Raw genomic sequence first — 14,871 nt, forward strand, 5'->3', positions numbered from 1 at the left:
GTCTCAGTCTCTAGCATAGCCTAGAACACCCAAGTGAGGGCAAACATTTTAAAACTAGCAAATCATCTAAGCATCATAGCCAGCCTGGACCATTTTGTCAACACTTCTTCATGTAAAAATGACAGTTTCTCAAAACTGAAGTTTTGGGGGTAAAGACACAGTTTTGACAAGGTGGCATTCTGAGACCAGCATGCAATTATTGGGCAAAATACAGAGCCTTTGTCCCACTCTCCCCATGGAGAAGAGCCAGTGACCTAGGCTGGGGTACTTCTGTGCAATACTATCCATCTTCAAGCTTTGCCCTTAATAAGATTAAGGGATTTAAATCTGAATTTTTCACACTGATGGTGGTCATCACAATTATGGTAGAGAGGCGTCTGCCTCTCTTCCAGTCCTTCTTGTGGCACTTCATATCACTAATTAGAAGTTCACTGAATCAGAAAGTCAGTTTCTGTTCTGATAAATATTTCATTATCAGGTGTCCCAGTCTCCCAGTTGATCATAACTCTTCGTTGCAACTCTTCTTTCCTTACATATTCTGCAAATAGGCTGCCTGCAATTAAATGGGGCTATGGTCCTGAAAAAACAGTTGTCAGTAGAAGGCCACCTGAGACTGGATCAAAATAGCAGTAAGAATAAGATAAAAATTCCTGTTCTGGCTTACACATGCTAAACTGAATCAAAATTGTTAAAAAGAAATGTTAGGTACAGCTTGGATCTGTCAGTTGTTTTGAAGGGCTCCGTTTTGTCAATCCACTTGATTTTGGTGTAGTATTTTAACACTGACGAAATGCCTATATGATTTTAACCCCAGCCCTTCACTACCAGCTCCCTCCTGCTTTTGCGCTATAAAAAATATCACAGTCCCTTGTTGTCTCCATTGTTGGTAATGAGAGGATTTGGACTCTTATCCTTTCTTCACATAACTGGATAACAGCTGGATGTGGAATTTTTCCTCCATGAGTTTTTTCAAATCTGGATAAGCTTCACACACACCCTTTGTGTTTGGACACTTGCTGGACTGAGGCTTTACCTAACAGGCTAGAATTATATCCCCCTTTCTGTTCTGTGCAGCAGCTGACTTGTCAAAAGGAAGCCTTGCCAACCACCACAACAGCCTTAACCTAGACCCAGCATGCTCTAGAAAACCTTATGCTCTGCAGAGCCAAAGTTAAACTCAAACTGAACCCAAAGCAGGCCCCAACACAGTGTCTGTTCTTGCACAGCTTCAGGAAAGTGTTAGTGATTCTCCACATCTGGGCTAGAATGATCCCAAAAGGGCCTGGGAAGGCATCCTGGGCCTGCCTGGATTCTGCTGTGAAATGCCAGTACTGGATCTCACCAAGAGCAGTTCAAGTATCCTGATGTCTCAAAATGGCTACCTGGGGAAAAAAGATTTTCCCTGTCCTTGCCTGTTTGGGACAGGGCTTCAGGGTGATTGTTACCACTTCTCCCCTTACCCCCTTCTATTACCTGCAGGAAAGGAATCACTACCATCACTACCAGCACAAGGACTACTGCTGACAGCAGCTGCAGTCAGGATGGCAGTTTGACGCAGTTTGATAATACAGCTAAGCTGACTGAATAGCTGGCTGCTGCCAAAACAGCCAATCTGCTCTGCCTCCCCATTCTGTCCCCAGATACACATTCCTGACATTCCTCTGATCCTGAGGAGAGCTGGTTCAGATAGCTAAACTCACAGAAAATAATCCAACTAAACACACCAAAAAGACAATTTCCTGCTGGTCTAGCTCCTTCAACCAGCTCATTGGCTCAGTAGTCATTAGATGAATGGTAGTGCTACCACAGCCAGGGGCAGGACCTCTCAGCAATTAGTAATTTTATCTGCTTAGTTGTATTGTCAAAGTGTATCCTTACTTCATCCATTCACCCATCTAACCAGACGTGCAGGAGCAAAGGGAGGCCTCTCCCACCATCCTGAGATCTGTGGATTATCACTGCACCCATTTGTACAGACGCAGCATGTAGGACTGCACAGCATGGCCCCAGTCACCAGAAGCAACCACTCCTGCTGTCATAAGGCTTCTCCTCCACCACCAGTGTCCTAATGAGAGGACTTTGTGGGTAGATTATAGTCATCTTTCCACCTGGCTTTCGCTTTTTTTTTGCACCTTGCTTCTCTGTCTTTAGCACACAGCTGTCCCATAGCCCTTCTTGGTTACTCTTAAAAAATGGCAAACATCACCTATTTGGAGGATTCTGCAATTCCTCACGGTCTCTCTTCTATGCCTCTGCCCTCCCCCAAACTCTGAGTCTGTGTTCATTGCTGTCTCCATGCACTGGTGCCCGATTACTAAATCTCTCTCATTCTCCATGCACACGTACATCCAGCCCCACCACTGCTGTTCTCCAGCATGTTTTACCACATTCAGGGAAGGAAGTTTCTCTGTCCCTCTTTGTTTTCCATTTCTCCTTCACTTAAACACCTCTAAACTACTTTCTCTCAGCCCACGATTTGTGGTCCCTTATCTCCTACCTCTAAACAGCTGCTCCCTCCAGCCACTTGGAATGGCAAACTTGAAGCCAGCTGCTGGGCCTGCAAGTAAGACAGAAAACAGGACTGAGGCCAAAGCAGGAGGCCCATTACATATAATCTTATTAATAAATTAATTATTATAATAAATAATGTGAAACTTATTTTATAATTCATTATATAAATTAAATATCATCATATCCTTTCTGATTCTTCTTTCCTGTTCAGTCACCTGGTTGCCAACACATCTAAGGCCATTGTTAATGTTCCCCAGCATGCTTTAGCAAGTTTCTCTGCCATTGGTAATGGCCTCAGATGAAAGAACACTAGCAGTTAGATAGGAACTTTTCTGCCCTGTCTCTGGGACTTCTTGTTGTTGCTGGTTAAAATGCTCTCCCAGGAGCAGTTCCACATGGAAAATTCATTATGACTGAGGTAAGACTCACGCAGTTGTGGAGCTGCCCACTGAGCAAAGCTGAACAGTAGGAACTTGAGGACAGCAAGGATTATGTGCATAAAGGGGAGTAATTTGCCAGTGCTCTGACTCAGGAAATCCCCTTGGAGTTGAAATTAAAATTCAGATCCACCTCCAACTCTTCTGTCTCTATGTTCCCTTCAGAGGCAGTCTGATGTGCTGCTCTGTGCATATAAGGTAGCTATGTTCAGCTAGACTGACAAGAAAAGGGCTTAGTGCTACACAGAGAATGACACAACAGTGATAGGCAGAGGAATCTCAGGTAAGAGTTTTCCAACTCCAATTTTCTCCAACTGAAATGTGTCAAAATCCTTCTGTGCATCATTATGTAAGACTAACACAAACCCAGGTGAGTGTCAGGAACTGGCATATTCAGCGTATTTATCAGACACACAGCTCCAAGTTAGAAAGTGTCCGCTATGGCGGACAGACTATTGCACACCACTGTGAGATTCCTCTGCTGCTGACAGAAGCCTTTTCTCTGTACAACTACACATGGCAGGGGTTCTTGAACTTTATCACTTTTAATGACTCTAACACATTAATGGCAAAGAGGAGGCTTCAGAAAAGTGTAATCATTCTCCTCCATAGCCTTCTCACAACAGATTTGCTGTTAACAATGGTATTTAACATTGCTTTGAGTCTAATAGACGGAGGACAGCTAAGCAAATAGATAGAAGCAAAGCTAGCTTTAACCTTCCTCCCTAGAATGAGATGCAGGCACAAGAACGAAATGAAAGGTAGCATATCCCTGACAGAGCTCTACAGTTCCCTGCATTGTTCAACATCCAGCCCCACATCAGAACAATGCGTTCACTAAACATGTTCAGATACCTTTAAACTTTCAGCAGATAGCTGTGGTGAGTCAGAACATCTCAGCAAAGACCAACTGCAGGCAGAGGGATCTGGGATGCCTGTGGAAAGAAAATCCAAGCAGGTGACTCCATTGGTCCCCCGAGGCCTGACATTTAAGAACATATGGAAGATTTCTAAGGACTACTGTGGAGTTTCAGGGCCATTAAAGCAGCTGCTACTGCCCTCTTGAGAAGCTGACATCCCAGTAAATATGCTGGGAAAGAGAGGAGTAGAATATTATAGTTCCCCAAGCCCTCCAAGCCAGCACTGCGGCTGAAAAGAGCCGCCTTGCTCTCTTCCCCAGCTGCTCTTGCTCACATCTGCACCAGCCTCCTGTGTACCAGGACTCATATTTGTGAGGTGATGTGGATGTGATCCAGATTAAGACTAACCTGGCAAAACAAGCCGGCTCATTTCAACCCATCGGGTTGCTGCTCTGCAGCCTCATGAAAGCTGGTGCCAGCAGAAGCAAGGAGTAGGGAATACGCACCACGGGCAGGTGGGATCGCTCCCGGCAGCAAGGTGCTCGCTCCAGGGCCTATGGGGACACTGGCATGAAGGGCTCTGCCATGTTCTGCTGGTACTACCTCTGTGAAATCCCTGTGCTGGCACCTGCACAGGCTCACACAGATGCTGTCTCCTGCCTGTGGCAGCCAGAATGGCCAGATCAACCTCAGTCGCACGAAACTATCGCTGCTTTCACATAGCCACCATCCCCCTTCGGGGTCGGGCCTTCCAGAGGAGAGGACTGACAATGACGACCAGGCAAATATTTGCCACCTTTTCCCCTTCCCAACCAAACCCCGGCCCAGGGCCGGGACCCTCCCCTCCTTTCTACCGCTCCCTCCTCACAACCCCGCTTCCCCCGGCCGCCTCAGTCTGTCAGCCGCGCGCCCCGCCCCGCGCCGAGCAGCCCGCCCACCACCGCCACGCGGGGCTGCGCCCCTGCCGCCAACTGCCACCGCGCCACTCCAGGCCGGCGCATGCGCAGTCAACGGGGCGGAAGGGGCCGCCCCGGCCTGGCCTGCGCCGCCGGAAGCGGCGCCGAGGACCCATGGCGGCGCTGGTGCGAGCCGTGGTGAGTGGCGGCGGCGGCGGCCGGGGTCGCCTCCTCCGCCCCGGGAACGAGCGGCGTGTGCGGCCGGGCGCGTCCCCGCGGGGTTGTCCCAGCGCCACTCCGGTGGTGCCTGGGTTGTCCCGCCAGTTCCCGCGGGCCGCCCTGTGCGCGGCTTGTCTCTGGCGTGGCCGCTCCCCAGGCAACGTGCATAAGGAAGAGGCTGTTCGGTGGTGTTTGTGAGGCCGTGGGGGTGTCTGCGGGGGGTTGCGGCACCCAGCGGCTGTTCCCGCCTCCTCCCGTGGCCTCCTCTCCCGGCAGTGGTCTCTGGTGAAGGAGTGGGTCGAGCTTTTCCTTCGGAGTTTGTGTTTACATAAGAATTATGCAAGGCTTTGGTACTCCTGACGGGGGGTTGAGAAATTTTTTTTTTTCCAGTCCGGTACTCGTCTTGTTGCTTTGCGCACAGTGTGTGTGCCCTGTGGGGTGGGGATTGCCATTCTTAGAGGTTCCCTTCTCACTTTAGAGGTGTTTCATAGCAAGGATAATATAAGATTTCAATTTCTGGGTTAAGTGGAAGAGATTGGGTTCCTATGAATGAGTGAGACTGGATTACTAATCACACAACTCCTTCTTCCTCATGCATGTGTGAACTTTTTTTCTCCTTTTAGCCTTTTAAAGTCTTGGCGGCAAAGTGCCACTCTTTAGCATGTAGTCTAGAAAAGGGAAGTTTGTGGCTGGGTCTGATATTCTGTCACACACAAATACTGGGGGGGCAGAGCTGCTAGGTAGAGGCAGGTTTGTTAGGAAGGTGAAAGGCCTTTAGTCAGAGGGCAATACCCACTTATGAAATTAATCCACCGAGTTCTTGGAACTGATGTCTCAGGGTGTGGTTTTTACAAGCATGGTGAGCCCTGTCCTTTCGGCTCTCAAGCTGAAAGCAACTGAGAGCAAATCTGCTTGAGAGCAGCTGAAATGCAGTGAGCTTGAGTTCCTGCTTACTCCTCCCATTCCTATGCTTTCTCCTTGCTCATCATGTCTTTGCACTGTTGCCTACCATTGCCACCTCCAGCGTTTTTCTTGGCCCCTGTGCTCCAAATTCTGGAGCAGCAGAACTGTGGCAAAATAAAAATAGTTTCCTGCAATTTTAATGTGTTAAAGAGGCAGTCGCTAGCAAAAAGGGAGGGGGAAGCCAGGCAGGAGGGGAGCAGGGAGAGTGGTTAGAGAAGCAAGGAGTCACCACATGGGTTCAGCTGTCCGTGGAGCAGTACCCCCAGGATGTGGTTTGCAATTAAAACCTGCTTGCAGAGGGTGAAGGATGTTTCTCCTAGGCTTACCTGTCCCTGGGCAACTCCTCTCCTGGCTGCTGCTGGCATTCATATGGCAAAGTAAGCTGATTCAACTTTTCAGCCTGGCCAAAAAAATTTCTCTTTGGAGGGGAGAAGATGTAGTTGTTTGCCATTTTTATGATCTGAAGAGCCTTACTTTGTAATCAGAGAAGCAGCTGAGCTGTAGTAAGTGGTGGGAGTACACAGTTGGGAGGCAGGCGACTTCTGACAGCAGCAACATGCTTCAGTTCAAGCTTTGCTGATCCTTGGCATTTCCCAGCATCTGCTTATGCATTAGAACTTAATAGTTGTTTAATCATATGCAAATAAGTCTTCAAACTTTCAGTGTCTCTTCTTTGTTCTGGAAATAGGAAAGGAAATTATTTTTTTTTCTTCTGTCTTCAAGCCTTCTCAGGAGCTGACAGCATATGATACAGTCCTGATTATTGTCCAAACATTTCAGCTCTACTAGTTAGTACTACCATTATGATCAAACTGTTCTTTACCTGAGAAGAGATCTCGATGAATAGTTTGTCTGCTACCTACAGCTTTCCTAGTGGTTGCTAGGAGGATCTAGACCATAGTGATATTCTGCCATCTGTATCTTGACAAGGCAGCTAGCTACAGGAGGTGCTTGCACTGTCTGCAGACTCCTCCTGAGTGATCCTGTTCAGTTTATGCTTGGTATGTTTTCTTTCAGTCAAATGGAGAAATAGCACTTGTAATTTGAAAGGAAGGTTATGTTCTGCAAACAGTGGTGCTGGCTTAGGGAAGATTCCTTAGCTCATCATGTTCCCTTTCTGTTGCTCTGCCGCTTTCTGCTGTTGTCTTTTTTTTTTTAAACTTGATTGTTTATCACATCTCACCTGTTAAGTGTGCATATGCTTATTTTATGTTTTCATATGTCTCTGTCCAGTTTTCTTGCAGTAGTGCTTTTCAACAGCTATAAACCCCAGTATATTCAAGCTCTAAGATGTATCGCAACCGAGGCATGTTTTCCTCCTTATTACGAAGAAAAAGCCTCAAAACATTTCAGATGCCTTGGAATGTTGTAGTAATTATTTATTTAAAAATGTGGAATTTTCTTTGTCACTTAAGTGTTTGTTAAAACTGTTTATGTCAGAGCACTGGATTACCTCAAGAAGTACTTTGTGGTACTCAGCGGAAATGTGTTTTTGGATAGAAATGTATAATTTTCATAATTTTACTTGCTGGGTAGTGATGTTATGGAGAAAGAGCAGAAACTAAGTAGTCTTGCTACAGCAGAAATGGGAAGGTGTAGCAGTCGTGAACACTAATCACATTTGTTATGGTAGTGCATCTTTCCCCTTGCAGTTTTTAAAAACTCAAATCAATTCCTTTAATGGATTAAAAGTGCAGCTCTGTGAGGGGTTGATGAGGGACAGCCTGAGGAGGCAGTACACTGCACCTGAGGGACAGCAGTGACTGTGCAGGTACAGGGAATGAGCAGGAACTCAAGTTGGTTTTGTGTCTGTTCCTCCTCATCTATGGGCAGATCTGCTAGTCTCATAGTTGTCCTTTCACTGGGCACCACTAAGCAGAGTTTGACTGCCCACCCCCTGGAGTCTTCTTTTATCAAAGCTAAACCTCTCCTCATATGTTGGATGCTTCAAGCTCTTAATCATCTTTGTGGCCAGTTGAAAATGAAGCTATTTTTAGTAGGAAAAAAGCATATCCTGTCTAATAATACATACATCATTTCTAGTATTAATGTAGAACATGTATGAAGAAGGCAAATATTGCAGTAACTTGGAATACTGCAGAAAATGAAAAGTGCAAAGAAAGTGCAGGCAAAGAAAACCCCTGCCACTTTTCCATATTACCTGACATCTTCATTACAGAAAATAATTGTCTTCACTGAAATTTATTAGGATAATACATGCTTTTGAAATACTAAAATTCTTAGCTGTGCCTGCGTAAAGTAAGACAAAGATGCATAAAAGCTGAGAGTTGAATGAGGACTTTTTAGGGATCACTCAGTCAATTGAAGAATGCTTCTTAAGCATTTGAATTTATTGTGTAGATATAACAATTGTAGTGTAGTTTTATGATAGAGACAGCCCACCATTTCCTTTGACTGATCTGTTTCTGCTGTCAAACTTGTGTTGCATGCTTGTACTGGAAGGCAAGATATTTTTTAAAAACAAAATTTGTACTTCTGTCAAGCGCAAGGTGGAGGTTTAATCTGAGGATTGTTGTATAAATGAATAAAACTTTTGGAAGCAGGAGGGCAGTTAAACTCTTTCTGAGTATTAGGGTCTTTTTCTTCATTGCTAGTTTCTCTGTTCCAGAGCTGCCAGACTGGAGTAACTCAATGGATTGCAGCATGCAGTGGATTATTACAGACAAGTGCAGTCCAAGGCCAATGTAGACGGATGCTCTATGGCATTTTCCAGGTAGGATATTGGACTATGTTAAAGTCTATAAAAAATGGGTTAAGTTTAAATTATTAAGAAAAAGTCATGATTTTTAAATAAAGAGGCTTCCGAAGGTGATGTCTTCACTGTCTGTGTATTGCTGAAATATCAAGGCAACTTAAAAGCTTTCTGCTGCTAAGAGGGTGAGCTCCCACTCTTTATTACACAGTTGTCTTCATTTCAGCTGTGTAGTCTTTTAATGGATCCAAATGATTTGTCTTGAGCAGATTAAATGCAGAAGTCCAAATGGAGGTGTTGTTATTCCAAAGCAGCTATTACAAGCTAGTCACGATTGCATGTAATTTGCAACACTTTATTTTGTAGAACATCTCCACTGTACAGTAGCCGTGGATTTCCTGGTACTGATGCTATGTTTACCTAGCACGGCACAACATTAAGTAGTGTTGTTTCAGGGGAAAGCACTGCTTTGCAGTTTTGCTTCCAATTCTGTAATACCATGCATGGTGTCAGATTGTGTTTATCCATAGTAAATTAACTAGAACATCATGTAATAGCAGTTAATAATAAAGAGGTGAAAAATGTATAGAAAATGGGAATAGATGCACGATATCTGAACAGAATTAGAGTATATCTCTTGGTGTTTCCTTCTTGCATACAATGAAACAAGAGGAGATTAGGCCTCTTCTTTGTCCTCCTGTATAATACAACTTGTATCATAGAGCCATGACTTACAGAATTAGAAACTTACCTGTAAACTCTTTGGCTTGGATGTCTTTTTTCAGATAAGACCTTCCAGTCCTGGGAAAATTGCCTGTGATTTTGTGACACAACCATGCTATTAAAGCACCAGTCCATATCAAGTAGCATACGATGTTGGGAGTAGAGAGGGAAATGAGCAGTTATGAAGTTGATAAAGCTGGGCCTACTCTAAGCCACCAGTAGATTCAGTAGACTTCTGGGGATGACTACTCTGAACAAACCAGCATGTTTATTTTGAATTTATTCATAAACAAGTTACTGCTAATCTGGATGTTCTAGGAGGCTATGATAGCTGTTCTATTCAGTGTGCAGTGCAGCTTCTTACCTGGAGATCCCACTCACTCCTACTTGATAGTTTTCTTTATTGTGCTGTAGCTCTATAATACAAATCATGTGCTGTGAAGTTATAGTGATTGCAGCGATAGCTTTTACCCTGTAATTTGTTTTTCTTCAGTCCTTGCCACAAAGACAGTTGAATGGACTGTAAAGCTGTAGATAAAAATAGCATAAACTGTTTCTCTGCAAGGCCAGGAAAAAGAATTAGTCTTTTAGAGATGAAATCCATAATTAGAAGTAGCGTGTGAGAAAATCAAAGCAGATAGCCTGTGGTTTTGAGAGTGGAGTGTTCTGCCAGTCCATTCCATCAGTACGTTTAAAGAACACTAGAAAATGTGTGGTGCAAAGCATTAAGTATAGACAGCCATTTTGTTTGTAACAGTTAAGATAATAAAATTGTGCTTTTTGTGGTACAAAGTTTTTCAGGATTAGACTGAACTGTAATTGACTTGGAAGCAAATTAAGGGTAATTGTTGTAAAGTTAAGTGTTTACTAGTCAGTGGTCTCTGCATTTTTTTCTTCTCTTTTATTTTATCATTTTTACTAGAGATGCAAGGCTGGCCAGTTCCAACTGTCTAAATCCTGTGGTGGAGTGATTCAAGCCGATGGAGCCATTACACAACAAAACAGGTCGTTTTACAATGCAAATAAGGTTAGAAGAGTTTGATGTTTTTATTGTCAGAGGGCACATTGTGCTAGGGATTATACAGATACAGGTAACAAAACACTTTTCAAAACATGTAGGAGATGATTCAACTTTTATATAAATGTTTTAGTGTAGCGTGAACAGTGGGTCCAATAATGCTCCCTGTTCCTTTCCAGAAAATGAAGTGCTAGCTAGCATAGGAAGGTGTGGTTACAGTTGGGTTATCTGGGGTGAAGGTTCCAACGGTAAGCCTGAGGGCGTCTTTCCAATGAGGAAAGAAACTAAGTTAAGGAGAGTAGTTATTGGGGTGGGGAGCAGATGTTCCTTTCTTACCTTTAAAAAGGGAAACTTAGAAGTTGTCAGGACATATTAGAAGGGACAAGATGTTTCCTGATTCTTTAGCTTGGGAATAATGTGTAATGACAGTTCTGTTATCTGCTAAACACTGAAAACTGTCGTGCAATCTACTAATAACAACTAAGTATTCTTAATTTATTTACTGTTCATCTGTACTATTTTGTTAATTTGTGGTCTCTGCATCTCTTACATTGATTGTCTTTTCTCTTGGAATAGAAGTTTTCATGAATCATCTCCATAAGATTAGTTTAGCACTTAATCTAAGGGAGTCAGTGTCTCTCAACTAATAAATATCCTGATCCTGCTTTTATTAATGCAATATGAAGAAAATGGCAAAATGGAGCATGTGCACGAGAAACGAGAGGACAGAAGGAAAGTTAGGGATTGATGGGTAAAACTTGCATAACAGCAACAATCCCAGTTTGCTATCTGCTATCTGTTGTGTATTTTGCTGGTGTAGAGTTACAGGTCAATACTAAGAAGTATTTTAAATTGGTTATTTTGACATGGATAGACAAAATGAAGGAAAACGAGATGTGTGGAAAGAAAGAACCCCTGGCTGCTGTTTGCATCTAGTTCTTAAATAGAGGTTGTCATTTTTTCAGTGTTATTCAGCTCATGAGGTAAACCAAACATTTTGCCAACAAAGAGATTGAAGCATACAAAATGGCTTGCACAGTTTGCCATGTCCAGAGCTAAGAACAGAATCCAGGCTCTCAAACATGGTGCATAATGCCTAGTCCCTATGCCTGCTTGCGTCACCCCTCTCCTACACCTGCACAAGCATCATTTGCAGAGCAGATCTGGGTGAGCAATGTATGACAAGATGGTAGATCTAACAAGCCAGGAATAGCATGAAGATCTTCAAGGCAGGGATCAGAGACTCGCTTTTGATGTGTTGGAAAGGGCTAGGGGAGCAGTACAGAGGTTGAAAAATGAAATGGGAAACTTCCTGGTTAAAATAGCCTTGGTGTAGGAAGCCAGACAGGATTTATGACCAGAGGAAGCAGTTTACAACAGTGTAGGTAAGGATTCGAGGTAGGTTTTTGGACTGCAACCTCATTATTTTGAAGAAAGAAGTACTTACTCATCTTTGAAAAGTGAACTTGACTATGCACTCCTGGTAGGAGTGTTTAGAATTAATGGTGAGCTCCAATTGTTTCAGTTTTATATTTGGTGTCAAAATTAAGAGGATTGTTTGCTTTGAGCACTGAATTTCTGGTACTGAGCAGGAAGGTCAGCCTGAGGTGGGCTTAAGTATCTTTCAGTGTCTTGATGAGCTTCATTTCAGTGAGTTATAAAACATATTTTTGACGTTTCCTCTATATGTTTTCTAGATCTGATTTTATATACGCTTTTAGGACTATTTAATTGCATTCGGCTGCAGTCCTAGCATTGGCAGGATGAACTGCATATCTCTATCCATAGGTTGAGCCAAACACTCACTGCTTAAATCCCCTCTCTATCTCCTGAGCTAGTCCAGGCAGACTTGCAGAAGAATGAAGCAAGAATCATGGCATTTCTTAGAAAAATACTGTTTTCCAGTCAATCATTTTTTTGGTGATGAGCTAACAACAGTTGAATTGGGATATTTTGGTTTTTAACTTAACTTCCTCTGCATAATGAAAAATCCATACTAAGGGAGACTTCATAATGCATTTGTAGATAAGAGGCATGTAGTAAAATTAATCTGCCTAGATTCACTAGGGGTTTAGAATGATTTTAATTCCTGTGGAGGAGATAAGTTGAATTAGTGAGTTTGGTACATCAGTGGTTATTGGGACATAAGCTCTGCATTGAGTATGAGTATATCCTGTCATTGCCTGGCTGGAGGGGCAGCTTATGGAGTTATCTTGTGATGTAAGGTTAGGTATCATTTTTAATGTAGAGGAGAAGAGTATTGTATGGGATAATCTTGAAGAGAAAGTACTAAAAATTGGTTTAAATATTCACCTACGTGTTGGTACACTCACTGGGTCCATCACATGCGGCACAGAGTGGGTTAAGTGCCTTTGCAGATGCTTTCATTCTGGATGATAATGGGGACTTGGTGAACGTCAACATTCAAAACAAGGATCTGAGTATTAAGCAGGGCTTACTGGGTGACTGATAGATACTAAAATGGCAGTGAGCATGTTTCTTCCTATTTACCTGAATACTAGGCATGATGGGGTTCAAGACATTAATAGCCATCTCTGGATAGTACACAAGTACAAAGCATTTTATCTCAAATGCTAAAGCTTGTGTGTGGATATACATAGGGTTTGATAATGTCTCAAAGCTACAATTTTTGTCACCTTTACAGTTAGTTTTTATTCAGGTATAGCTACTTGTGCAGCATATGTGTCTGTATTTTAATATGTATTTATTTATCATTCATGCCATTTCAAAAATTACTATACTAGTGCTAGGAAAACTATAAAGAATACAGCCAGAATGATCAGAAATGTGAAAAGTGTTCAGTATGAGAAGGGGCTATTTTAGGACCCTTCTAAACAAAGGAGAGAGATACCTGATGGCAGATGTATGATACTGGCCTATAAAAGTCATAAAATATACTGAAAAAGGGAATAGGAAATGGTTGTTTGCAGCTTCCTATAGGGAAATTGGGAGCATCTAATGAAATGATAAGAGTGGGTTTAAAACAGGCACAAGGGAATTTTTTTTACATAACTAAACTGTGAAACTCATGTACCACAACTCTGTGTTATGGAGGTTAAACACTGGGGTGCTGAATGTGCATCCAATTGTAGCTGCCAAAAATGCATATGTGGATACGTTTTCTCATGCAAGAATGACTGTCAAGCTGGGCAGGTACATCCCAGGAAGTTGTGGTGTGTGTGCCATATAGCTCTGCTTTCACATTCCCTCTCTTACTCTGACAGACATATCATATTCTAGAGCAATTATATAAACCAATCAGCTCCATCTTAAAACTAATGAAGCTACGTGAACCCACTGTTCTTACTGAAAAGCTCCCCCAGACTGTCATTCCCCTTACAGTTAATCTAAATGGTACTTGCAGAAAATCTAGATCAGGAAAGTATTTAGTCCCCAATGATTTGCAGTGTCTGTAAACAGGAAGATATGTATTCTCTCTTCCAGATTAACTACACACCTTAAACACCATTGGACTGACAGGAAATCTTCAGGGCGTTCTGCCTCTAAGCACCCTGTCAGTAGCAATCAGCCATCAGTAACTACCAGTAGTTACTTTATTTACTCTGTTTCTGTGATTTTTTTGCTCATTTTATCTGCGAAAGATTTAAGCCCAAGTAAAGACACACATCTAGAAAGAATATGGGAATCTAGAATGGGAGCCATATTTTGGAAAGCAGGTTTCTGTACAAACTATTTGAGTCTGAGCTTCCAATGGGATGCTTTTATCAAAATGGTTATGCAATGTTTGCATTCATAAACAGAAGAATGCCACATAGGAAAAACAGTGTAGTATTTTGTGGAGGAAGCTTAAATATGTATTTGTTTTGTTGAACAAAAAGTAAACAAAACATGTAAAATTCTCTATTAAACATATAGCTTTTCTAACTAAAATGATTTGTCAGATTTAATTGCTAAGACTGAAATATGTGATATTTCAATTTTACAGCATCTTTCTGCAAAAGATTCCGTGCAGCCTTCTGAAGAGAAAGTGGGTGCTTTCACAAGGATAATCGAAGCAATGGGTTTCACAGGACCACTGAAGTACAGCAGATGGGTAAAGCATTAATTTAATAATTCTTTTGGTTGTTTGATACTTTCAGATTTCTAAAAAGCAAACCAAAAAAAACCCCACCTTTTTTCTTATGATAGGAGCACTTAATGGAAAAGTTCTAATTATTACCCATGTAAATTCCTGTTTTGTGATGGGAGGAATAACAATCCATAGCTTGAACCTCCCTTGATCTGTGCATTGCCATCATTGACATAAGTAGGAATATTTTATTTGGTTTGTAGAGTCTTAAGCCTTCTTGAATTTCTTCAGATATCTTATTTTTCACTTCATTTGTGCACCAGAGAACACAGTAACAACCTTATTAAGTCAAACACCTACATAGACCATCATTCTGTCTCTAATAATGACCAATTGCAGTTATCTAGAAAGAATTTAATTACAGGAAAAGCGTATTATGATACTTCTCTCGTGCTCTTCCAGCCCACAATAGTTGTCTGT

The 14,871-nt window shown here is 42.4% G+C and overlaps 1 protein-coding gene across 2 annotated transcripts in view; it reads left to right on the forward strand.

Moving 5' to 3' along the window:
- Positions 1-4,829: 4,829 nt before the first annotated feature.
- Positions 4,830-14,871, forward strand: part of LOC126045912 (ubiquinol-cytochrome-c reductase complex assembly factor 1) — a 49,983-nt gene continuing 39,941 nt past the window's right edge. Inside the window, exons 1-4 of one of the 2 annotated variants that reach the window (XM_049817595.1) lie at positions 4,830-4,902; positions 8,516-8,620; positions 10,245-10,349; positions 14,308-14,415. In XM_049817595.1, the coding sequence (XP_049673552.1) occupies positions 4,879-4,902; positions 8,516-8,620; positions 10,245-10,349; positions 14,308-14,415 (342 nt within the window). In that variant the 5' untranslated portion in view covers positions 4,830-4,878. The remainder of the gene's footprint in view (positions 4,903-8,515; positions 8,621-10,244; positions 10,350-14,307; positions 14,416-14,871) is intronic. The other variant, XM_049817596.1, reaches the window with a different exon arrangement.

The sequence above is a fragment of the Accipiter gentilis genome, chromosome 14 (genome assembly GCF_929443795.1).
Source record: "Accipiter gentilis chromosome 14, bAccGen1.1, whole genome shotgun sequence".
NCBI classification, from domain to species: domain Eukaryota; kingdom Metazoa; phylum Chordata; class Aves; order Accipitriformes; family Accipitridae; genus Astur; species Astur gentilis.